Source organism: Labeo rohita, chromosome 2, assembly GCF_022985175.1.
Source record: "Labeo rohita strain BAU-BD-2019 chromosome 2, IGBB_LRoh.1.0, whole genome shotgun sequence".
In the NCBI taxonomy this organism is placed as follows: domain Eukaryota; kingdom Metazoa; phylum Chordata; class Actinopteri; order Cypriniformes; family Cyprinidae; genus Labeo; species Labeo rohita.
Window position 1 is genome coordinate 4,989,327 of NC_066870.1, and position 27,765 is coordinate 5,017,091.

The 27,765-nt window shown below is 34.4% G+C and overlaps 1 protein-coding gene across 11 annotated transcripts in view; it reads left to right on the forward strand.

The window, feature by feature from the left end:
* Positions 1-8,871: 8,871 nt before the first annotated feature.
* Positions 8,872-27,765, forward strand: part of kmt2cb (lysine (K)-specific methyltransferase 2Cb) — a 141,085-nt gene continuing 122,191 nt past the window's right edge. For all 11 annotated transcript variants that reach the window (XM_051138075.1, XM_051138114.1, XM_051138096.1 and 8 more), the window contains exons 1-3: positions 8,872-9,584; positions 13,269-13,451; positions 27,323-27,411. In XM_051138075.1, coding sequence (XP_050994032.1) covers positions 13,270-13,451; positions 27,323-27,411 — 271 coding nt within the window. In that variant the 5' untranslated portion in view covers positions 8,872-9,584; position 13,269. The remainder of the gene's footprint in view (positions 9,585-13,268; positions 13,452-27,322; positions 27,412-27,765) is intronic.

A 27,765-nucleotide genomic window follows, 5' to 3' on the forward strand; every position in this document is an offset into this window, starting at 1 on the left:
GTGACATCAGGAAAGTGTCTGCTAAAAAACAGTTTAAGACCCTATCAGATCAAACTTGCACCTTTGTGGGATGTATTCGATTAGCTTTGAGGTTGTCAATATGCTAGTATACTCCTAAAAGTTGGCTAATTTAACATTTAAAAATGACAGTCTTAAGGCCCATTCACACTGAATCTGAATGTGATGTGCAAATCTTAGGTAAAGGAAGCTTCTGAATAGAAACAATGGGTCCCTGTGGTCCTATTCACACTGGGTGTGAACATCTGAATAACAACAATCCAAAGCATGTGAAGAAAATTGGCGTTTGAGCACATTTCCTGAGCTTTGGTGTATAAAAGTCCACTATCCAAAGTGTTTTTTTTGTTTTTTTTTTGGAGTGAAGAAAAACATGACCTTTTGGTCACATTTCCTGATCCTCGGTCTCTGAAAATCACCTATTAATATACAGTATGCACATATGCTGCCCTTTAAAAATTTGGGATCAGTAAGATTTTTAATGTTTTTAAAAAAAGTTTCTTATGCTCATCAAGGCTGCATTTCTTCGGCCAAAAATACTTTTAAAAAATTAATATTGTGAAATATCTTTACAATGTAAAATAATGTTTTTCTATTTTAATATACATTAAAATCTAAATTATTCCTGTGATCAAAGCTGAATTTTCAGCATCATTACCCCAGTATTCAGTGTCACATGATCCTTCAGAAATCATTCTAATGTACTGATTTATTATAAGTGCTAGAAACAGTTGTGCTCCTTATTTATTTTTTTATTTTTTTATTTTTTATTTTTTTTTTGGAACCTGTGATACTTTATTTTGTCCAGGATTCTTTAATGAATAAAAAGTAAAAAAGAACAGCATTTATTTAAAATAGAAATCTTTTCTAACAATATACACTACTGTTTAAAGTTTGGGGTCAGTGCAATTTTATTCTTTCTTTTTGATAGCAAGTGATAGCAAAGACTTATATTGTTAGAAAAGATTTATATATTTTGAATAAATACTGTTTGTTTGGTTTTTTTTTTTTCAAGAATCTTGAAAAAAAAAAAAATCACATGTTCCAAAAAATATTTGGCAACACAATAGTTGCCAGCTTAGATAATTATAATAATAAATCACCATATAAGAATGATTTCTGAAGGATCGTGTGACGCTGAAGTAATGGCTGATGAAAATTCAACTTTGCATCACAGGAATAAATTATATTAGTATATTAAAATAGAAACCATCTTTTTTATTATTGTAATAACATTTCACAATATTGTTGTTTTTGAAATAAATGCAGTCTTGATGAGCATAAGACACTGCTTTAAAAACATTATAAGTCTTACTGATCCCGAACTTATGGATGGCAGTGTATACTGTAGGGTGCAAGAACAGTAAGGAATAAGACAGAGGTACTCTTTTACTCTTATGCACAGGAAAACATTTTTTCAAAGTTCAATACAAACTATGAAAAATATTTATATCACTCTACAGCAATGGGTTTGGCAAACTGTTTATACTACATGCATGAAGACAGATGACAAGCATAAATTAAAGAAGTTCACTTTCAGAACAAAAATTTACGGATAATGTACTCACCTCTTGTCATCCAAGATGTTCATGTCTTTCTTTCTTCAGTCATAAAGAAATTATGTTGTTTGAGGAAAACATTTCAGTATTTTTCTCCATATAATGGACTGATATGGTGCCCGAAGTTTAAATGCGGCTTCAAACGATCCCAAATGCGGTTGTAAACGATCCCAGCCGAGGAAGAAGGGTCTTATGTAGCGAAACAATTGGTTATTTTCATAAAAATAATACAATTTATATGCTTTTTAATCTCAAACGCTCGTCTTGCCTTTCTCTCCCTGAACTCTGTTTTTTCCGGTTCATGACAGTTAGGGTATATCGAAAAACTCCCATCTCATGTTCACCCTCAACTTCAAAATCGTCCTATATCACTGTTTTACCTCTTTTTGTTAAGGGTGTTTGATCTTCTTTGCATGTTCACGTTGCAAAAACTGGGCCGGTACTTCTGCAGCGATGTAGGATGATTTTGAAATGATTTTTGAAGTTGAGGGAGAAAATACAATTTAAGTTTTTTGACATACCCTAACTGTCTTGAACCAGAATACACAGAGTTCATGCAGAGAAAGGCAAGACGAACGTTTGAGATTAAAAAGTATTTAAATTATTATTTTTTTTTTATGAAAATAACAGATCATTTCGGTAGATAAGACCCTTCTTCCTCGGATGGGATTGTTTACAACCACATTTGGGATCGTTTGAAGCCGCATTTAAACTGCATTTTGGAAGTTCAAACTCGGGGCACCATATCAGCAGTGTACAAGTTACTTGATTTAAAATGTAATAAGTAGTGTAACTTTTCAATTACTTTATCAAAGTAAAGTAACTTATTACTTTTTGATTACTTTTCAAAATTTCTAATATTTTCAACTGTTAATCATTTTGAAACATTTAAACCAGGCAGAGTTAACCGTACAGTAGCACTCAACACTGATTACTGTCAGACTTTCAAAACCCTTTATCACTTGAATTAAGATTATAATAAGTAAGGGATAATATACATCTTTATTTAGCGATGACAACTGGCTGAATGGACATTACCTCACTTATTACACAGCTGCTTGACAGATTATTTAGATGTTTTGTGTCAAAATAATTAGACACAAAACACTGATCTGAGTTGAAATATTTGAACGCAAAGCTTCCATGAAGAAATCAGTTGCTAGCAAGTGGCAAGTTCAAACTAGACAGACGTTTTAGGGATACAGTGCAGTCATACCACTTTTATTACACAACATTTCACCACATAAATAATAAAGTAGTAGTACTAGTTTGTTAGTTATCTTATAATACATTACAGTGTACAAAAAAAATGGCAGCAGCTGTGTTTGTATGAAACAATAGAGTGAGTCCACGATACCAGGGTGACAGAATTAAGAAATTGTACACATAATATTGAATTGAGCTTTAATATTTTATATTATAACCAAACGCCAAGAAAAACTATTAAGTATATAGCACCAACTTAAGTTGCCCGGATGAGTCTGTGTTATTAGCTTTTACCAGTTGTTATCAGGGACTAACATACCTTGGAATGCCATGACTGACAAATCAGAATCAAGCATTCCACAGAGCCATGCACTCTTAAAAATAAAAGTGCTTTAAAAGGTTCTTCACAGTGATGCCATAGAAGAACCATTTTTGGTTCCACAAAGGACCATTCAGTCAAAGGTCTTTCTTACCTTTTTATAATCTGAAGAATTCTGTCACCACAAAGAACCTTTTGTGAAACAGAAATGTTCTTCAGATGTTAAAGGTTCTTTATAGAACCATTTAGACAAAAAGGCTTTTCTATGGCATCGTGAAGCACCTTCATTTTTAAGAGTGTGTAATACTTTAATTTAAAGCACAGCCACTACGAATTCAGACTTAACACCTCTTATTTACTTCGAGATCATTCTGAGGTTAAATAGAAATTTGAAATCATAACAAGAAATAGTTTAATAGCTATGATACTGGGTTTGAAATCAAATGTTTGCATAGTTATGACAGGAAACACTGGCATCTAACAATGCCTTGGAAAAAACAATTAATCTTAAAAAATAAAGTTTATCCATAAACCCAATAAGCATGTGTCCTATTCTGTGTCCTAAACTCCTGAAACATTGGTGTCTCATTTTAAAGCAGTCAGTGCAATTTATGAAAGAAGTCAGTTAAATCTGTATTTGGGGGGTGGGTGTGTAAAAAAATTCAGATGTAATCCCCTTTGTAATCATTGACATTTTTCAAAAGTAACTGTAATTTAATTACACATTTTTTCTCAGTAACTGTAACTAATTACATTTATTTTGTAATTACATTACGTAATTCCGTGTAACTAGTTACTCCCCAACACTGCATATCAGTCCATTATATGGAGAAAAATGCTGAAATGTTTTCCTTAAAAAACATAATTCATTTACGGCTGAAGAAAGAAAGACACAAACATCTTGGATGACAAGGGGGTGAGTACATCATCTGTAAATCTTTGTTTTGGAAGTGGACTTCTCCTTTAATGCAAAAGTGTGCTCTACTTATCTGATTTACACAGGAAACAGATTTTATATTCCTCAAAACGTATTAAAACATCTTGTTTGAACTGTGTCCTGTCACAGTGTTTCTCTCACTGGGCTGCTGGACTATCTCATTTTTCCTCTCTTTTGTCCACAGACCAGCTGAAGGTGTGTTTGTAGATTGATGTTTGAAAAACAAACCAAGAATATTGATGACTTGCATGCATTCACTTATACCAAAGTTCGTCTAACAAAATATTCTAGAATGAGAATTCTCCTCCAACACCACCTGCCTTCTGACTAGTTAGTGGCAAAACTCTATGGTGTCAAATTAGTATACTGTATATAGTATATTTTTAAAGAGACAAGTTCTTTTATACGTCTTGCACCAATTTCGGCCACTGCAGAATATATCAATAAATTAAATGCTGGCATGTCGGTGTAAAATTAGAACTGGATAGATAGATTGGATTTGCTACACATAAATAAAGAAAGCATTTACAAATTGTGAAGAACTAGTTAGAAACAAAGATAATGTTATTTGACCTGCTGGTCAATGTTTTTCCCCTCTCTTTATCATTACAGAGTTGATTAAAATCATATAGTCCACTGCACCTTGCAATAATACACATTCCTGGTTTTATGGTGAGCAATTCATCAGTTTGCATTATTGCAAAGTACAAAAATGTTTTCATAATTTTGCATCTAAACAAACTTGTTCAGCTTCAGAAGCAGCTTTCCTTTCCAGCTCATCTAGACCGCATGGGCTGTTTATGTCCCCTGAACAGCTGTTGTTATTGGCTACTGTTGTACTCTATACAATACAGCTTTTCTGAAATCTTGCCAGCAGTTAAAATGATAGTTCACCCAAAAAAAATGAGATCCGAAAATTCCATCTTCAAAAATGCCGTCTTCGAAAATGCTGTTCCAAACCTATATAAAAGAAGTAAAGCGAGTCATTAATGCAGTTTTGTGTTTAAAACATATGGCTATGGGCCCTCGATTGTCAGCCACAACTGATTTGTAATGTCTGCCATATAGAGTCCCTGTCTGATTTGTCAAGCATTTGATATGTTGTCCAGATTTCATTGTGACAGACCGACGACATACAGTCAAGCACCGTCCCACAATAACATTGACAGTCACATATAGGACTACAGTAGATGAATGTACTTCAATGATTAGATGTGTTTTCTCTTTGAAATGCATTAAATTTGTATAAGGACGTATTTTCATTTTCAAAGACAGTCACTTAGTTTAAAACATTAATTCGAGTTCACAATAATGTTTATGCAACAGCTTTTAACAGATGAAGAGTTTAGGGCGATGTGTGTGTGTGTGTGTGTGTGTGTGTGTGTGCATCTATGCTCATGAGTCATTAAGATCTTCTATCACATGCTGAAGAAACAGGTACAAAGTGTCACACTGCCCCCTAGCCAAGCAAGTTAGTAATAACTTTGCAAAAAGCCTTTGGTCAACATATTTAACTAAATATATTATGTCAAAGCAGTTTGTTCTTGAAACATTGTTTCTAAAGTAATTGAGATAAACATGTGCAGTATGTGAAAAAAAAATGTGAAAATTTAAAATGTAACAATTTTTTATAAATTTAAAATGTATTCTGCAGTGAAGTTGCATTTTCATTGATGTAATCTATGAAAATGCAATTAGTCACGTAACAATGTTACATAATTTAATTATAAAATAAATGTAACTGTAATCTGTTACAGTTACTGAGAAAAAATGTGTCATTAAATTACAGTTACTTATGAAAATGTTAACAATTACAAAAGGGGTTACATCTGAATATTTATTGTATTAATATTTAATATCTTATTATGATTTTAAATCTGTATTTAACTTCAGAATCTCAACGTAAACAGAGGTGCTTTAATCTGATTTTCTGGTGGCTGTGCATTAAAATTAAATTATTATAATCTTTTTTTTTGAAAATTTTGAAAGTCTGACAGTAATCAAGTTTTAAAAAAAAAATATTTATTTATTTTTTTGGAAAAAGTAATTAAATCAATCAGTTACATTAATAAGGTAATTGAAGGGTAACTTGTAATCTCTAACCAACTACATTTTCAAAGTAACCTTCCTAACACTCATGTTTTGTAGCCTGTACAAAGAGTTTATTTGAAAAGAAATATTGTCTGTTTTGTGGTAATATAATTGTAACTGAGCTGAGTTTGAGATTTCTTCATGGTAGAAAACATGGGTAAACTAACATTAGCTTTCTCCTAGGATGAGTGAGCACTGTACTGTACAAAACATATGTTTCTTACATTACTGTACCGAGATCTACAGTCAGACACATAGATGTGAAGAGGCAAGCTGTAAATAAGAAAGTAAAGAGATCATTTTGTTTTCATAGAGACGTTTACGTAGAGATGTGAGATGAATGCTGTAATACAGTCTATTTTGTATTCTGTTTTACAAAATATGAGTAAAGTGCACTTCAAAAGTTTCTTAAAACTAACATATAACTATATTAACATATATTAACTGTTTTCTATCAGCAGCTGTGCACAAATTACCTAACCCAAAAGTTTTTACAGCCTGAGGAAATTATTTGGTAATGATAGCAGTTTATATATCAAAATGAGGATATATATATATTTTTAAATAATGTTCATGCACATTTTTTTTTATATTTTCAAAATTTAATATAACTTAGAATGGTTTTGATTTTATTGTCATAGCTAATTATGATCAATTTTTGCACCTTCAAAATATCCACCAGCCTCTTTTAGTCTTTTTAATCAGCATTTAAAATGTTTATCTCCTGACTTGTGTTTATCTTAATGTTCTCCTCCAGTGTGGGTTAATTGTTTTGAAATATTCCCAAAAACTCTAATCATGCAAGAACTTTACCCTGAACTAAATTAGTTCTCAGGTAGCCAGTGTTTAATCTTTGAGGTAACTAGTAACTACTAAGCAATTTACAAATGCAATTGAAAGGGCAGTGTCCACATATCAAAATAAGCTATTTTGTGATGGTTACATCAAATGATAGCCTATTTAAATAGGGCTTGTTTCTCATGATAGGTTTATTTTTATTTTTTGAAGTCAACATAACTTAATGTCTTGGCCACAAAATAAAGCTGTACTAATGTGAACATGTTAAAATGTTTAAGCTTTTATGCTAAATGTAAACAGCAGCTGTAGAAAAATGTGACCCTGGACTACAAAACTAGTCATAAGTAGCATGGGGTATATTTTGTAGCAATAGCCAAAAATACATTGTATGTGTCAAAATTATGAATGTATGCCAAAGATCACTAAGATATTAAGTAAATATCATGTTCCATGAAGATTTGTAAATTTCCTACCGTAAATATTTCAAAACGTAATTTTTGGTTAGTAATATGCATTGCTAAGAAACTCATTTGGACAACTTTAAAGGCGATTTTCTCAATATTTAGATTTTTTTTCACGCTCAGATTCCATATTTTCAGTAGTATTTCAGCCAAATATTACACTATACATCATTGGAAAGCCTATTTATCAGCTTTATGTCAGATTATGTATATCTTTTCACGACTGGTTTTGTGGCCCAGGGTCACAAATACACTACCGTTCAAAAGTTCAAAAGTCAGTACATTTTTATTGTTTATTTTTTAAGAAATTAATACTTTTATTCACCAAGGATGTATTAAGTTAATAATTAAAAGTTTATTAAAAGTTAATAATAAATAATTTACATTGTTATAAAATATTTATATTTTGAATAAACACTGTACTTTTTAAACTTGTTATTCATGAAAGAATCCTGAAAAAAAAAATCACAGGTTCCAAAAAATATTTGGCAGCACAACTGTTGATATTATCCAACATTGATCATTCTAATAATAAATCCGCATATTAGAATGATTTCTGAAGGATCATGTGACACTTAAGACTGGAGTAACAGCTGATAAAAATTCAGCTTTTCATCACAGGAATAAATTATATTTTAAAGTATGTTAAAATAAAAAACATTATTTTATATTGTAAAAACATTTTGCAATATTACTGTTTTTTTTCTATATTTTTAATCAAATAAATCCAGCCTTGATGAGCATAAGAGACTTCTTTAAAGACTATTACAAGTCTTACTGACCCCAAACTTTTGAACGGTAGTGTATATTAGAACTAGACATCATTAAAAACATAATCTAATTTAGAAAGGTTTTAAAATATAGATTTTTAAAACCAACACACAAAATCATTGCTGACAACTTGTACAGAAAAGTGCTTGTGACAACTTGCCTGTGAGCTGATAAAACTGAAACAACTCTATTTTATTTGTTACACATCTGTGAAATTGCACCAGATCGAATTTAGGAGTCAATAATGATGTTGTAATGATATTATAATATCTATATTAATCTGTAATAGTGTCAATCACGATGGTATTTAAAAGAAATACATCATTTAAAACACATTTTCATACTGTCCTTTAAAAAACCACCAATTACATCCTAAATGGAACACAACCACATGACCTCATGGCCTGAATGGAGACTGAAGACCGGTGGATTCGCTTCTTGTACAAGAATCCGTTCCGCGTTTTGCAGAAACTCAGTGCGTGGAAAAAAAGTCGCCTCACCTGCTGAGCGCTCCAACGTATCACTCCGCAGGGTCAGTTTATATTATTTTTATTTTGCACTGGCGTTTGTTAACCCGCCATTATGTGGTTTAAAAATACATTCTAGCGTTATTATGAAGAATAACGGAATGAAGTTTTGTATGGGAGGGTGTCGTTCCTCCGAGTGCCGTGCTTAGTGTTGTGGCACTATTTAGCATGGTGTCGCTCGCAGGGCGTGATTCGGTTACACTCAAATATGGCTACCATGGAGTCAGAGCTACAACTTTAATATTTGTACTAATGCAGAAATGTAACGTTTTACGTCATTCTCCGTTTAGCAGTCGCGTGTAATGATCGTTTTTTGCGCGTACAAATTGTGACTAGCCAGGCAAGGAGATCATCTCGATGTGTTTAGCGTTAATAAAGTATTGCTCGAAATTGCAGCTTGCTCCGCGAGCTGATCGAAATCGTCAGGATTGAAAGCTTGAAAGCGAGATCTGCTTTCGGTTTTCCCTCATTTGAGGATATTTCTGCCTGTTTTTTCCCGAATGTGGCCAGAGCTCGGCTCCTGTCATCGCCTCGCAGGAGCTCAGATAGCGGTCGGTATGGCTTGTTTTCGGATGAGGGATGTAACCCGCGAGGATTTGGCGATGTGGGATGAAGCGGAATAAAGAAAAGTGATCCGTTCAGACCGAAGGAAAGCGGCCGCTTTCTGCCTTTGGATTAAACATTGTCGATTTTCCGGATCTAAAAGTGGATTTTACTGGAGTACGTGTACAGTATCGCAGAAGATATCGCTTTGTCACGCTGGCTTATTTTCCTGAGGAATAGTGGTGTATTCCTCCCCAACCCCCCAGCGCCACAAACACTAAACAAAAGTACTGTATGTCACGTATATGACGGTTCTTGTCATGAAGGAAATAAATAAAAATTGCTAGGGTCGAAGAGGTAAGTAAATATCGATCGACGAGTGTGTTGTGTGTGTTTCTCGTCATCGTTTGCGAGCGCTTTTGTCGTTTCTGTCGCCTTTCTGCACGCGAACACTTCGTTTCGACCGAGTGTGCAGCTTTTCTTCATCTTACATTCACGCTAGCCTCCTTGTTTGCTGTAAAGCCATCAAAATACGCTTAAAAACGCCCTGCATCTTTGCTGTGCGCTGCCTTTAATGGGCCGTTATATGATTCCCGCTTGGATAGGCGACTCCAGGCTTGAGTAATGTTTCCAAGTTAATCAGCCGGGCTGCAAGGCCTCTACTGTATCCACTTATAGCCTTTCCTGCGCATTTACAGTCGTATTTCCACTCTAACACCTCACATCTAAGTTGACATCACTTTACACGCGATTATCATCATAAATGTTGCGTCTTTGGACAGCAGCGATACTTGGCGTGCAGGTAGGTTTAGCCTTTGGACTCCCTAAAGAGTTCAAATACGTCTCTCTCCTTCAAAGTAGCGGGCTTGTTCTTGTTTTTCCGTTTTATGGAAAGTACTAAGTAAGGGAAAGGTTGGAGTATTTCACGGCATGATGGTAGCATTGGTACCCTGCGTACGTAAGGCTCCGAAACACAAAGCTCTGGAGACAACTGAACAAAGGCAAAAAGCTGGACATGCCCCCTCATGTGAAGAAGCACTTGCTTTGTGTGCTTCTGTTGTTTCACTAAGGCTGTCCCTCTGGTTCCTGCATGTGTTGTGAGATCAAATCATTTCCAGTATATCTTTTTGTGAGGTATGCATTGCAAGTACAGTGTTCAGAAGTATTCATGCGTTTGATTGACTCACTCTCTAGTTAACTTCAAAAGAAGTCCTGTATACAAAAGAAGTTATACAGTGTTCCTTCATCTTTGCATAGATCGATGGACATATTAGAGGCCCAAATGGACCTCACTGGGAAATTTAGGTACAAACTGTAAATGTGTTGTGCTCAAGAATCTATTTTAATTGAGCTTACCCTTAGAATTAGCATTGTTGGTGTAAGTTGATTTGAGTATTATGTTAAATAACTTGTAACTTGAATTTAACCATTTTAGGTTAGATGTTACCACGCTACGTACATTTTATACTGTTTTTACAGTATTTTATAAAGTTTATGTAGATTGTTATTGAACCCAGTGGGAAATTCAGGTGCAAAATATCAGCGAAATCACATTTAGACAGCAAAGATATGCAAATGTACATAACGCATTTAAAACCCAAATATAACGCTCATGTGAATGCTTTAGCTGGTGCTGCTGTCATGTTGAGTTAGAAAACCCTGTTTATAATCAGTGTCACTACATCTGAACTGAAACTTAAGTGAAAACTTTAAATTGCATGCATGTAGAGATACAAAATGTGCAAATTACATGTTGTAAAATTAATCAAAAGATATTGATAATTGTGACCCTGGACCACAATAACCAGTCACAAGTAGCACTGATATATTTGTAGCAATAGCCAACAATACATTGTATGGGTCATAATTAATGATTTTTCTTTTATGCCCAAAATCATTAGGATATTAAGTAAAGATCATGTTCCATGAAGATATTTTGTAAATTTCCTACTGTAAATATACTGACACTTACTAATCACTAATTTTTGGCATATTAGTAATATGCATTGCTAAGAACTTAATTTGGACAACTTTAAAGGTGATTTTCTCAATATTTTGAATCTTTAGCACCCTAAGATTACAGATTTAAGTATTTGGATCTCGGCCAAATATGGTCCTATCCTAACAAACCATACATCAATTTAAAGCTTATTTATTCAGATAAAAATCTCAGTTAAAAAACAAAACAAACAAAAAAAAAAACTCTTATGACTGGTTTTGTGGTCCAGGGTCACAACTCTGAATCAGAATCATTCTGTAGATGCAGTGCTACTGTTTAATTGAATGAACAGAGGGAGATTCAAAGGGTATTCTTTTAAAACATTTAACTTATCTGACTTATTTAGTTCTTTAAATGTCTTTTAATACCTCTTGAGAGAGGTACCTCTTTGCAAGGCCGATGCAGATGTTATCCATGGGCTGATGTTTGCTATGGACTTAGCAGATGTATTGTGTTAGATTAATTTTATAAAACACCTTTAACCTTTGTCATTATACTTGAGGTTCATATGCTAAAATTTTCACGTGTTAAAGATGACATGAAAACAGAAATGGAGTTTTGTGACTTTTTAGTTCATGTCTCATTTATTCGAAGTTGACAAAATTAAACATAAAAGATATATACATTTTTTGTCTTTATTATGATAGGTTAGTGTAGAGCAGACAGGAAGCGAAGTTGGAGACTAAGTGTGGGGAGGGATCGGGAAGTGTCCACAAGCTGGGATTCGAACTCGGGACACCCGGAGCACAACGGCACTTCACGTTGGCACACTTGTCCGCAAGGCTATCGGTGCCAGCGGATATATGCAGTTTTTTTTTTTTTTTTTTCCCTGTGAAAAAGGACTGAAAATATTGATGAGTCATCTTGCACTTAAGGGCGTATACAGATGTTTGTCCAATCAGATGCTCTCGAAAATGATAATGTCCCTCCCCCCAAATCCCCTTTGACTAGCAATAGCATTTAGCATCTTATGCGTATCAGCTGGGATGTAAACTAAAGACTACTGGCTGTTTAAGAATAGGAGACAGTTTCTTCGATTTCTCCTCCCCCAGCTTCCTGTTTCAGTAGGAAATCAGCACGAAAGAAAAAGGCATTGACCAAGCCATTTCATGAGGTCTTACACGGCTAACACAGACAATGTGTACGTACGCACTAATGGCAACGCACACAGCCTCATTGAAGGCTTGACTCATCCATGTGAGGTCTAATTGTTTACTCAAGGCAGGAGACAATGAGAGCAGCCCAGGGAGGGATCCCACGTAGTTCCCGGAAAAGACAGCATCCCGTTGGCAGTGTGCCGTGTCAGCTGAGTGGACAGGTTGGCAGAAGCACCATGCAGAGCAGGCGCAAGGGTCAGCACTGGGGATCCAGCAGAGCAGCGACTAACAATATGCACGACATTCAGAAAGAATACAAAAACATGACCGAAACTCAGTCTGTCACCTACAACTGTGTTGTGTTTACTCTTTATTGGAGCGTGGAGGCCCATGTAATTCACGCTGTGTTAATGTCACAAGTCAAACATGATAGATAGATGTCCCGTCATATTAAGAACTGAACTTCCCCTTTAAAAATCACAGAACTGATAATGATCCCAAGTTTTGCTACTTTTAAATTGAGTGTAAAATGTGTAGCTAAAGTGTGTAGCTTTTTGCTCTGGTATCAAACGTAGCTAATAACTAAACGGCATTGTGAGAATTGTTTATATTGGAATTAATAAAGTGTGCTCACACTTGTTTTGACTAATTTTTATGGTGATTTAGTTATGAGTTGGACTCCACATTATGAGGAAATCATACAAGCTTATTAAAATATTGTTTTAGTATTAACCTCTGGGTTTATTTTCTCTTTGGCGTAAAATCAGAATTAAAACCTCACTGGTTGGAGAGTGTTGTGTTTTAAAGGTGTAAATGTGCTGAAAAGCTGGGAAAACTTGCTGTGTTAAAAGTGTTCCTGGAAATCTAGCATTCAGTTACATCAGTCAGCTTTATAGCACATAGATCTTTGTGAAACTAATATATTGTAAACAATTTTTCTCACAGAATGTCATCAGAGGAGAAAAGTCTAGACCCCTCTGACAAAGGACCCTCACCACCTCCTAGCAGCTCTGGGGCCACTCCCACAGGAAGTCCGGCCCCCACGGATAAGCGGCCCCGGGGCCGCCCTCGTAAGGACGCATTATCCACGGCAACACCGCCGCCGTCTGTGCCCAGACAGAGAAAGAAGTAAGTTCAATTAAACTTCTAAATTGATGTCGTTATTGATTGTGAATCTAAATGCATTAAAGGGATAGTTCACTCAAAAATGAAAATTCTGACATCCATTACTCACCCTCATGTCGTTCCAAACCTGTAAGAACTTTTGTGTTCTACTTCAGAATGCATATTAAGATATTTTTGATGAACTCCAAGTGCTTTTTGCATAGACAGTAATGCAACTACCATGTTCATGGCCCAGAAAGGTAGTAAGGACATCATTAAAATAGTCAATGTGACTGCAGTGGTTCAACTGTAATTTTAGGAAGCTACAAGAATACTGTTTGTGTTCAAAGAAAACAAGTGGATCAGTCTTTGAAGAGCGTTGACGACAGTGTGCATTGCTCTGCTTGTAAACAAGGCGCAGCGCATCTGGGTGCTTTGTCAAAATGCTGGATCCTGCATCTTGGACGCACTTTGATTGACATGGAAAAGAAGAAATTGTTAAATAAAGTCGTTATTTTTGTTTTCTTTGTGTGCAAAAAGTATTCTTGTAGCTTAATAAAATTAAGGTCGAACCACTGATGTCATGGACTATTTTAACAATGTCCTTACTACCTTTCTGGGCCTTGAATTTGTCAGTTGCATTGCTGTCTATGCAGGATCAGAAAGCTCTCGGATTTCATCAAAAATATCTTAAGTTGCGTTCTGAAGATGAACGAAGGTCTTTCAGGTTTGGAACAACATTAAGGTAATTAATGACAGAATTTTCATTTTTTGGTGAACTATCCCTTCACGAATATGGTGAGTCTTGGTCATAAAAGTAAAGAATAGTTATAGTATGATCTTATGAAATTCATCCTGTTGGTCAAACTCTTGAGGCTGTCAATGAAGATGCATGTCACCTCAAAATGTTCACCAACCACGATTCAACTGGTTGAAAGGTTGTGGTTATACTTCAGCAATTTTGTGTCCCATTTTATTTCAAAATGAAAGTCCGTTGGTGTCCATTGGTGGGTTGTTTTTGATTTCCAAAACAGTTTTGTTTAAAATTGTATTGTTTGTTCCAACATCATATATGTAGCAAACTGTAAAAAGCAAGAGGTTGTTTAAATTAGTAGGTCAGAATGGACACATCACAACATTGCCATTGGTGTATTTAGTCAAAAGTTATTTTAAGTCAATATATTGATGCCAAAATGTAGGATAAGCTCTGATTCTACTCATTGGTAATTGAATGAATCATGAAAGTGGGTGTTTTGTATCAGAATACAGAATGGTGGTTAAAAGGCAAGAGATTGCTGACGAAGCAGTTTCGGCAACAGAGCAAGTTGTTAATTTTAAATTAAAAAGTTGCTATTTAATATATATATATATATATATATAATAAAATATTTTATGTTATTTTATTTATTTAGTTTTTTTTGTTGTTTTTTTTTGTCATTTCTACACTTAGTTGACCTTAGCTGTCAACTAGGCTTAAAGATCATCTTTCGGAAAATCTTAAAATTAATGCCCATTTCATACTGTTGTGATGCCTAAATTGACTTGTAGCCTTTGGTTTTAGTTTTTAGTATTTATTTGTTATTTGTTCAGAAAAAAAGTGTAGCTAATTAATATTTGCAAGATTTTCAATATTGGCGAGAGGAATGCCATTATTGAAGATAAATGAAATGGGATGCACAGTGTCAAGCCATTTTTGTTGATTTATACTGAGAACATTCTAGTTTCGATGCACTGCTCATGTCCAATTCATGATAAGCTTTCCTCCTATGCGACAAGCATTGCGTTTGACCAATTTAGCTTCATGGACTTGTGACAGTTGAGATCTTCTCGTCTGCTCTGATGTGTCTCTCTGACAGGCAGCTTTGAATGACGGTGCGTTCAGTTAACCCCTCTGAGCCTTTTGGCTGTTTAACCATTAGAGTTCCTCTAACAGGGAGCAACTGCTTAGTTTACCTGACTGGCAGCATAATCCAGGGAGGGACTTCAGACTCACCAGACGCCACTGAATGTACAGGAGCAGGTATTGAACAGTAATCCTGGCAGACTTCCTCTGTTTCACATCTGCATTTGAGAAGAGTATGTGCTCTTCCTTGACTCGGATAACCATCTAAATGGAGGGGAGGCGCTTGGCATTTTTCCTGAGGGGATTAATTATATAGGAGTCTTTGAAGTGAAAAGCACAGGTGCCTCTGCCAGCTTAGGAGCTTACTATGAATGTGTAAGGTGTGATGGCAGGGTCTACGAGTGGGAACGGTATAGTGCAAGGTGCTTTTCATTAATAGGTCTCACGAAATCATCTTTTTCAAAAAAAGAATAGTCCAAGAGTACCTGTTAACTACCTTTCAAATATCTAAAGCTGTTAATGTTCTCTTGTACTTGTGTAAAACAGTTTGAAATAACTACATTTTCAGAAATAAATAGCGAAAATTATACCTTTAGGGGTAGAAAGGGACACGTATGTACCTTCTTTACCCTTACAGGGTTCATAATAGTGCCATAAAAGTACATATTACTACAATTTTGTACATTTTTCTTTTCTGAGAGCGTATATTTTCACTCTTTCTGAAGGCATTATTTAGTGTTAGAGCATCATAATGGCCCACTTATGGTAACTGTTGATTGTTTATGATTGCACAACGTCACAAGTTTGCATTTACTACCTTTCAGATGTTAAAGATCAGAAAGAGTTTTATATGTTAAAAAAAGTCTCTTCTGCTCTCTAAAGCTGCATTTATTTAATCAAAAATACAGTAAAACTGTAATATTACTAACATTTCAAATATCAGTTTTTTTATTATTATATAAATTTTAAAATGTAGTTTATTCCTTTGATGCAAAGTTGAATTTTCAGCATCATTGCTCCAGTCTTCAGTGTCACATGGTTCTTCAGAAATCGTTCTAATATGCTGATTTGATACTCAAGAAATTTTTCTTATTTACATTACTGTTAACAGTTTTGCTGCTTAGTTTTATGGAAACCAGTTTAAAAACAGATATTTAAATTGAACTGTAACATAATATGTAAAAAAAAAAAAAAAGAAAAGTATGTACCCCAAACTTATAGCTTTGCTTATATTAGCTATTTTACATTAACATTCAGATGTGGCTCATATCAAATATTCAAATGTAAGAGTCTTTGTAAAGTGTTTCATAATGTAATGATGCCTGACCTTTGTTTGGAGTCCATCAAAAAAAAAAAAAAAAAAAAAAAAAATATATATATATATATATATATATTCAGGTTTATTTGTATACAGTATTTTACCAATGCATATTGTTTCAAAGCAGAAAAACAGAAAATCATATCTCAGTGACCTGAATGTCACAAATTCTTAGTGTTTACTAGAAGAAAACACTTTTGAAGTATTCAGTTTAACACTTAACAGACATTATAATGTGCGGTTTTGTCATACATTCAAAATTCTGTTACATTTCCACCAAAAATCAAAGCTATTATGTAATTACTAATTCTTCCTTGTTGAAAAGCTGCAAACATGATGTTAGGATGTTGTGGGTGGTTGCTCTGCGGTTGCTAAGGTAATACGAGGTTGTTTATTCACAGTGTTGTGGTTGCTTACTAGCTCAAGACAACAAATCCAACCCAAGTATGAGATTCAATGCGGTGCAAGTCTGTGGGGGTTTTCACCCATCTTATCATCCGCCAAGAAGGCTGAACGCTTAGAAAAATAATGGCATTCCTCTCGTCAACAAGCCACATGGTTTGAGGTGTCGTCCAAGTCTGTATCACAAGCAGTGCGGGAAAGATTACACATTTAATATTTAGTATTATGTGTCAGTTGAAATCCTTAATTGTTAATATTAGCAATAGTGCTGCATGCCTTGGCGAACAAAGCTATTCTTCAGTTTATTGTTTTATAGTCCCTTTTGTTCCTTGCCTGCGTTTAGTGGATCTCTAAGGCTTTGATTGAATTTGGCCCCATGTTTTTACCATTGGGTCTGTTTGAAGTCCATTCCATAGAACTCCACTCCAGATTTTATACTGTAATCCTGCATTGGCTCTACTTTCTTAAACTGTTTTTTTTCCCTCTGTCTCTCTCTATGGTGGGATCATGGGGATAAGTTATAGGTCTCTGGGCTTGGGGGTTGGGTGCCGAGCTCGCCTAAATGGACCGTGCGATACTGTGTTCACCGCTTTTTGCTTTGCAAACACATAGACCAGTACCAATGTATGTGTGTATATAAATACACAAATATACCAAACTTCAAATGTGTGTGTTGCATGACGATTTTTATTTTACCTGTGACATTTAACGCTTTGCAGAGCCAACACAGGGTTTCAAAACAAACAACATCAGCATTACGTAGTGACACATGACTGGCACTTGCAGGTGGAGGCTCGATGACATCATAACTGTCAGGCTATGATGTTATTCCTGAATGGGACTAAGGTCTAGTATATAAAGCCATTTAAATCAGCCTTTAGAATTGATATCATTTGTTTTTTCACTGAATACTGTTGCACTCAATCCCGTTTGTGAATGGCATTTTTAATGTTGGCTTTAAATTAATTTAAAAATAAATGCATTTAGCAAATGCTTGTATTCAAATCTCACATTGCAGATTTTATCAGTTTGTGCATTCCTTGGGAATCGAACCCATGACTATTGTGTTGCTGGCGCATGTTGTTCAATTTGTTTGTTTGCATCAATAAAGACCATTCGTAAGTAGGACATTTTCATGTTTCCTCATCCAGACAGAGTTGATGTTTGGCTGTCTGGGAATGGTGATGCATATTTAATCCTCTGTCTACTACAGAGTCATCTTGGGTTTGGGCGTTAACACCGTTCAATTCTATAGTGTCTCTGTCCAACCCTTTTGAATAGCTGAAGATTTACTGTAAAGGTACACGGACTAAATCAATCGATCCTAAAGTGCGTTATGAATGGCAGATTAATGAGCTGTCGGAACAGTATTAGCTTCATTGTGTGGCACACGGGTGTGCTAAATTAGCATGTTTGCGTTATATGTGTACTAAATGATTTCCTCTGGAAATCAAAAAGGGATATGTTACTGGCTACCTCGGTGCTCGGCTTACAAATGTCTTTGTCCCCTGACAAGTGTCATTTGAACCAGACAAGTTGAGCTCAGGCTCCAGCGGTGATACACTTTGTTTACTTACTCATATAGGCGCATGCAAATGGTTGGCCGTATTACAGGCAATAAATGTTTCTACAGTGAAACTGTATTTAGCATTTATGTGTCAAAATATGTTTTTGTCACTATGATAATGGGATTATTTTGCTCGATTATTATCTTGTTACAAACAGAACCCTGAACATCATTTTGTCACTCATAGCATCATGTGATCCTGGACCACAAAACCAGTTAAAAGTAGCACGGGTATATTTGTAACAGTAACATTGTATGGCTCAAAATTTTATGCCAAAAATCATTAGGATATTAAGTAAAGATCATTCTCCATGAAGATATTTTGTCAGTTTCCTACCTTGAATATATAATGTTTTATTAGTAATATGCATTGCTAAGATCTTCATTAAAGGCAATTTTCTCAATATTTCAAGTTTTTGCACCCTCAGATTCCAGATTTTCAAATAGTTGTATCTCTGCCAAATATCCTGTCCTAACAAACCATACATCGATGGAAAGCTTATTTATTCAGCTTTCAGATTTGCAAACCTCAGTTTAAAAAAACTGACCCTTATGACTGGTTTTGTGCTCGAAGGTCACATATATGAGATCAGCCAATTACAAATGTAATTGCATTGTGATTGTGTTCTTCCTATTTACATTTTGGTGGCTTAATCTGAGTAATATTCCATATATGTCTCCACATAAACATTTTTTTTAATACATTATTTTTAATTAGTTCTATCTAAAAACAAGAAGATATACTGTCATCTAATTCTAAAAAGCTAGTTTTTACTCGCATTTGGCAAGTTGTAAATTGATTTGTAACAGGTCTTTTGGGATTATCGGCATCAACCCATAGGTTTTCCTCCTTGGTTGATTAACAAAAATATGTCATTTACTGCTACCTTGACAAATGTGAATAATACTCATTTTTATTTTTTATTATTTAAGTTTTTATTTAATTATTTATTTTATTTTATTATTATTATTTTATATTTATTATTTTAAGTTCTATAGTTGTATTGCAATGTTTTTATTTAAATTTGTGTAAATATATATTATATGTGTTGATTTGGCGTGCACCTGATGAATAAGATTCAATAAATGATTTATAGAAAATAAAATAAAATTGAATAAAGTTATTAAATTAAAATTGTATACATATGATTCAAAGAGGACACGTCACGTTTGCTCTCCGCATCAAATTAATATGATAAAAATGATTTTATGCACGTAGAAATGCAAGTACAGTGTCTACTTTTGTAAAAAAAAAAAAAAAAAAAATCAAAATATAGGTGAAATAATGTTTCACTGTCATTCAGTGTAACAGATGTAATGTTAAGTGAAACAACATGTACTATAAAATATATAAAAGAAAAAGTGATCATTCTAAATTTTATTATATTTTATATAATAATATTCTTGCCAACAAATGGGTAAAACCTAGACTATTAATTTGCCTTTGGGGACTGCGCTATGTAATGTATTAATATATACTGCTGTTCTTCTGAACTTTATATTAATCATAGAAATCTGAAAAAAATTCTACTCAACTGTCATCAACATAATAATAATAATAATATTATTAATAATAATAATAAGAAGAAAAATTTGAGCTGCAAATCATAATATTAGAATGGTTTCTGATGGATCATGTGACTGGAGTAATGCTGCTAAAAATTCAGCTTTGAAATCAAATGAATAAATTACATTTTAAAATATATTCAAATAGAAAGCAGTTCTTTTAAATAGTAAAAATATTTCAAAATTTTACTGTTTTTGCTGTACTTTGAAACAAATAAATGCGGGCTTGGTGAGCAGAAGAGAATTCTTTAAAAAAAAAAAAAAAAAAAAACATTAAAAACCTTACTGTTCAAAAACTTTTGACTGGTGGTGTATATATATATACACACACACACACACACACACACACACACACACACACATATAATTTGCTATCACCTTCAGATATATTGCATACCAAAAAAAAAAAATCTGGTCAACTAATTTCAACTGCTAATTTCAACTAGCTCCTTAACATCAGACATGTGGTCTGTGGTTCTGAAGATTTTGCTCCATGTGTGTCTGTAACCTCTAGGGTGAAATCCCTCCGCCCCTTTGTCAGCGTTCAGCCTTGTTAACTGTCTGGTATAGGAAGTCATTTGCAGGGAGGAGTCATTTTTGGCATGGGACAGACTGCGATTTCTCTCTCCAGTGGCACTGGTAATTACCCATCCATCCCTCACACTCCCTCCTTACTCCAGCCCTAGAGAGGGGCAGGCTTCCCTTTCAACTCTGCTTGCCGTACCTCCTCCGTCTTCAAACTGTGAGACTTTAATTTGAATGCCTGACAATTATCACCCTGATGAAGTGATACATAGATCAGACAAGAAGAGCCCCCCCGCGGGATTCTGACAGCCGTGGATCTTTACTGCGCATTTGTGTGCTGGATGTGTAAAAAATAGATGTTTGGCTGTAGATGGACGTGCGTTTGTTAGTCGGTTCTCAGCTGGTGGATCGTGACCTGTTTAGTTTTTTAGTGTTGCAGACTAGGACTATACAATATGTGTTTGTTATAGGATCGAAAATAAGATTTGAATTTTTTACAGAGTGGATTTATAGGCACATTTCCATCACACTGCAAAGAAAACTGGGCGAACAGTGGGATTTGTCCTTTTGGTCACATGCCCAGAGCATTCGTGTTGGTGCGAACAGGCCTTTAGAAGCCATTCTTACAGTCTCATGCGAATAAAAAATTTTACGTCATAAAAATAAAAACCTTTTGATGGGGCTGTAGGAAACACAAGAGGTCAGATGACAGCGTCATACAGAATGTAAAAATAACACCAGAGCTCTTAAGCTCAGGACCACAACAAATTAAGCAACATGACCGAAAGGAAGTGTCAAACTAATTTCACAAGCTTGAGTTTGAACTCTAGGGTTTTTTTGGTCAATGCAATAAACCATAAACTGGTCACAGTTTGCGCCGCCTTAATGGCGTCCTGAAGAAGCACGGAGAAGCTGGCGTATCTCGAGTACTTAAATTGACTATGTATCTGTCGAACATTTATCCTAGTGTTAGCGCAAATCCTTACTGATCTTTTTGTTGTTGTACATCTTTTATTCATACAGCCATCATGTTGTTCTGCACACACTGCGTGTGTATTTTAATGATCTGAATACATATAATCATCATAATGGGGTTTAAATGATTAACCTGACTTATTTGAGTAGCTAGATTACTTTTCTTCCCTATTTGTCCGCATTTACTGTGCAGAAAAAAATGGCAAAAGTTCTACCTTTTAGAGGTACATTAAATGTAAAAATTTAATTTGTTAGTTTTTAGTTAAATGGAATTTTATTTTGTTTATTTTAAGGTGGTATATGACCTGTACGTGTTTACATGAGATTTTAAATAAATAAAATATATATATATATATATAATAAATGTCAATCTAAAAATCAGTCATTAAAATTAAAATCAAGTCTTTCAGAAGTGCATTTACACGTCCTGGTATTAAGTATTCACAGCACTACCACAAAATGTACTGCACACACACAAAAAAGTGCCAAAATTATACCTTTGGTGTACAAGCCTCAGTGGGACACCTTTGTATTTTTTTTTTTTTCACTCCAAAAGGGTGCATATTAGTAGAGTAGTAATGCATAAGGTATTAAGGTGGTAATATGTGATCTTATGGTACTGTTATAAACACTGTAAGAGTTAGGAATGTACAAAGGTGCCCCTTTGAGGGTACTACCCCAGTGACAAGTTTTTGTGTGCAGTAAATTTTATTGCAGTGTTATGCATACTTAATACCAGGATGTGTAATACCAGGATATGTAAATGCACATTTGAAAGACAACAATATTAATTTAAATGACTGATTTTTATTGTAAATTGACATTTATTATATATATTAAGAGCAATCTCATGTAAACATGTACAGGTCATATACCACATCAAAATACAATTACATTTAAATAATAAAAAATAATTAAAATTAAATTAAAAATTGACTTTATAGTGAAAAAATTACTTTTACATTTTAAATTATTTTAAATTCGTATTAAATTCTCAGTACTGTAATACGCATTTTATTAATTGATTTTATTTTTATATATTTTTGATTTTGAATTAAAATAATATCTATATAATGTTTGGTGTGATTTAACCATATTATATTTTTCAGTCAGTAATTTTAGCTGCACTTAGTAGCATTACACCATCACTGTTGCAAACCTGCTATGGAATGTCTGTACATTTAATACAAAAAAATATATATTTTTTAATATATATTTTTTTATATAATAAATAAATCATAGCAGGTGACCCGAGTTTAAATCCTGGCTTGTGGTCCTTTTCTAAACCCATTATCTTCTCACTTTCCTACTTCACTTCCTGTCTCCTGCCTACACACACACACCCATTGCCTGTTAACTGCGCATGCACAGTAGTTGGAGAATTTTTTTTTTTGTACTACCACTCAAAAGTTTTTGAACAGTAAAATGCTTTTTTAAAAGAAGTCTCTTCTGCTCATCAAACCTGCATTTATTTGATCCAAAATACAGCAAAAGCAATAATGTTGTGAAAAATAACTGATCTAAAATAACTGCTTTCTATTTGAATAGATTTTAAAATGTAATTTATTCCTGTGATCAAAATTTCCTTCAGAAATTATTCTAATATGCTCACTTGCTGTATACATATGTTATTATTATCCTAAATATTTAAAATAGTTGAGTACACTTTTTAAGGATTCTTTGATGAATAGATAGATCCAGAGATCAGCATGTTTCTGAATTAAAACGCTTTTGTAACATTATTTACTATAAAATTCAAAGTCAGAAATTAATAGTTTTATTTAGCAAGGATGCTTTAATTTGATGAAAAGTGATGATAAAGACATTTATAATGTTACAAAAGATTTCTGTTTTATATAACTGCTGTTCTTCTGAGCTTTCTATTCATCAAGAAACTTGAAAAAAAATCTACTCAGCTGTTTTCAACATAATAACAATAATAATAATAATAATACATTTTTGAGCAGCAAAGAACATTAGAATGATTTCTGAAGGATCATGTGACTGGAGTAATGATGCTAAAGATTCAGCTTTGAAATCACAGGAATAAATTACATTTGAAAATATTTTCAAATAGAAAACAGTTATTTTAAATAGTAAAAATGTTTCCAAATTTGAAGAGACTTCTTTAAAAACATTAAAAATCTTACTGTTCAAAAACTTTTGACTGGCAGTGTATCTCATTTAAGCTTAGGAAACACAATAAATGTCACTATTGCATAATATAACATTGAAAACCTTAAAATTTCAGTCTTCAGTCCATTTGAATAAACAGTAGCTGTACTTGTATGGCTGGAAAAAGCAGCCCGGGGTCATAACCAAGATGGCCGCAGAAAAAACTGCCATCCCACAGAGGGATATTGACATCTCAGGGAAGCTATACGGTTACTGTAAACACACAGAGGAACTAAGTGAATGGTGGGTATACGTGCTAACGGTGTGTAAATGGTTTAGGGAAGCAGCATATAGACACATATATATAAACCAACTTCACATTTCAGCCATTGTTCTGTGGTAGATGCCGTTGAAACAATGGCTGACTGTGAGGCACTGGACCACCCGACTGGATCTCATGAGAAAACTGAACTATTATTTGAGGCGGCGATTTAGGACGATTTTTTTCGCCACCCCAAACCTAACCGTCAGTGGTCCCTAAACAGAAAAAAACATGAATGACATCATACGAACTCACCCACCAATTTACCAAAACAGTTACGCCATGAGAGTGTTGGACCACCCAGATATCTTGATGTGGAACCGCTGTTTACAGAGGCTCTCTTCCTTTGAATGTTAGTATGGTCTAGTATGTTGTAGTAGGTTCATACTTTCTATCAGATACTGTGCAGTACTGCTTGTTCTGAAAGACCGGAGCGTCACGTGGCACCATGGCAACAGATTCAGACTGTGCTCTTTTCTGAGGGCAAACTCCTGTGTCTGGCAGCCTATCATGACACAGTCCATTGAAAGCGTGAGGTATAAAAAGAGAATGCTTTATTGGCCTCAGTAAAGGTAATGAGATTTGCATTTCTATCTGTTCTTTCTGAAAACAAAGGTGGATTTTACAGCATCAGTCGGTGACATCATAAAATAGGGAACAATGAGCTCTTCAAATGACATGGAAAACAATAAAAATAGTAGTAGGATTGGTTGTGCTTGAGTTCTCCCAACATCAACACTTCTAAACAGATTCTCGATCAGAACATGAGAAATAATAACCTTTGCGTGTATGCATCGGATGTCATCCTCAAAATATAACCACTAAGAAAACGCCAGCAGGAATTTTCAAATTGGTTCAGGTTGACTTATTTTGGTTAGTGTTGTTTTAATTCATCAGCCTCACTTTTTTTCTCTCAGAATTTCTAAATTGTAAGTTAAAAAGTTGCATGACCTTTTTTCTTTCTTTCTTTCTTTCTTTTTTTTTTTTTTTTTTTTTTTTTGAAACAAGCTTCCATAGAAAACTTTTGCATTGTTACAAAAATTATATTTCAAATAAATGCTATTCTTTTAAACTTACATTTTCGATTCATCAAAATATCCACCATTAGCAGCTATTAAAGCTCTGCATGATCTGCCCTAAATTCATTGTATTCTAAACTTAATTGGCAATCAATTGTTGAAGCTATTAAGGTGTGCTGACCCAAAAATCTTTGAAAAACCTGGGCCAAGTTTAAACCAGTAACCAGAATCACAGCTGGCAAAAGGGGCATGTCTGACTTTGACATGTATATATTGCCATTATTTTGTAATCAAAATGAAAATTATTATTGCTGGTTTTCAATGTTACTCTAATGCATTTGCACCAAAAAAATGATTTATGATGATTTCGTCCAAAACCACACTTTGCTAGGGGTGTTTCCAAACTTTTGGAGGGGAGCGTATATGTATTTATTATAAGTTTTATATAATTGATATTATATATAAATAAAAATATTTTGTGCATAACGTATTTCTCTTAAATAAATAAATAAATAAATATATATATATATATATATATATATATATATAAATGTGTGTGTATATATATATATATATATATACATATTTATATATATGTGTATATGTGTATATATATATATATATATATATATATAAATGTGTATGTGTATATATATATATATATATATATATATATATATATATATATATATATATATATATATATATATATATATATACACACACATAATAATTACACATAGTACACACACATTTATTAGGCAGACACAAACGTTTATTTTGTATGTGATTAACCACTATTTATTGTTTGATAGGCTGTTTTTGTACTGACCTCTTACACTTTTGAATAGTAGGAAATGGAAATGTATATTTCAAAAGGGGATTTTATATCATGCAATTAGGGCTGGGCGATGTGGCAAAAAAAATTAAAATCTAAATTTTTTCAAATGACATATATATATATATATATATATATATATATATATATATATATATATATATATATATATATATATATATATATATATATATATATATTTAATTAATTAATTTATTTTTATTTATTTATTTTTATGATTTTTAACTCAACTTGACAATGTAACTACAACGTGATTAAAGTAACATTTTCTTTATAACTCTCTAGTTAAAGAAAATTCTAAGTTCACCACACATGATGTAAATATTAAACAAATCACTTGTTAAATATCTTTGCAGAAAAGATGCATGAACTACAGCTACATCCTGTACAAACTATGAACATGAGCCGGTTCATTCTTTTCTCTTTGCTGTTATTATTGGCATGTTATCAGAGTGTCTAATTTTAACTTTTGGTAATATTTCTATTCAAAATCACAATTCCTCGATTTCTAAAAACAAAATTAAAATCGTGGCAAATTCGAATGAATTGATCATATCAGAAAAATCGTGTAGGCCCTACATGCAATGTGACTTTATTCCTCACAATTGCACTTTAAATGTTATATTTTTATTCTGTGATGGAAACGGAAATGCCCTTCCATTTAACAGTGCACAAAAGTTTGTCTTTCATCAAAATACAATATGTTACTCGGCCTCTGAAATGAATTTCCTCCTCGCTCAACATCTCCAAGCCCTCTTATTTTTTATTCCCTCCAATCACCTGCCACATAGACACCATTTTCTACTTTTCTAGTCAGATTGTTATTTTCCCTCGAAGATGCATGCATCCAGCGAAGCTGTAAACCCCTAAAAGTTTGTCATTGTATTTAAATGTTCAAGCTTTTTAATTAGACCAAAGATGTTAATTATTGTGAAATTACAGCTCACACAACCCGCGCTGCTCAAACGCTCACATATGCTGTGAACAGACCAAGCCTGATCTGAGTGGACGCTGTTTGTGCGAATGAGTCACCAAGAAGATGAGACCCGCTTGAGTGTGTAATCTAGGTTTGAGTGGCGACACCAGAGCAGGGTTGTGAATCCGCCCTCGGGGCTTCTGAGTAAATGCGGAAATGACATCTTCATGATGCTCGTCCATTGAGCAGCGGCTTTAATGAGAGGTCTCGCACCCGTTACTTCCCCCTCAGTGCACGTAAACAAACGTGCCCACACACAAACGCACTGTTTTCACAGGGCCGCCCCACCCTCGCCCGGGGCAGCGGACACTCGCTTTGCAGTCGGCGACAGCTGGGAGTGTATTTAACTCATTCACAATCGACCGGTCTTCCCTGAAGCAAGCGTGCTAATAAATGTCTCTTTCTCAGGAATCGGGGGCGAGGAAAAGCTCTGGTGGAGGATGAAGACAGCACAGATGGAATGGAGACTGCAGAAACAGGAAGCACACAGGAGACAGGTAACTGCAGCCGCCTTGCTTTCACCCTGGCTTGCTTTCCCACTCTTTTCTTCTCTCCTCCCCCACATATACCCTCTTTAAACGTCTTTTCCCAGCGCTCCGGGTTTCCTGTGTCAGTCTTTTCTTTTCAGCCGTCACATCCCCCTTCCTCAAGAGTCAGAGAGCGCGGCTGCCTCTCCTCTGAGGCAGTTCCAATGATAAACAAAATCACAATGTGGAGCCCAGAATTGATTTTCTTTCCCAGCTGCGCAGTCAATCTAACTCGGGCCTCGGCCGGCCGAGGAGGAGCTTTCGAGAGGCTCGGCCGTCCACACTCCTTGAGCAGGATTGATGAGATTTTCGGCCGTCTCCACA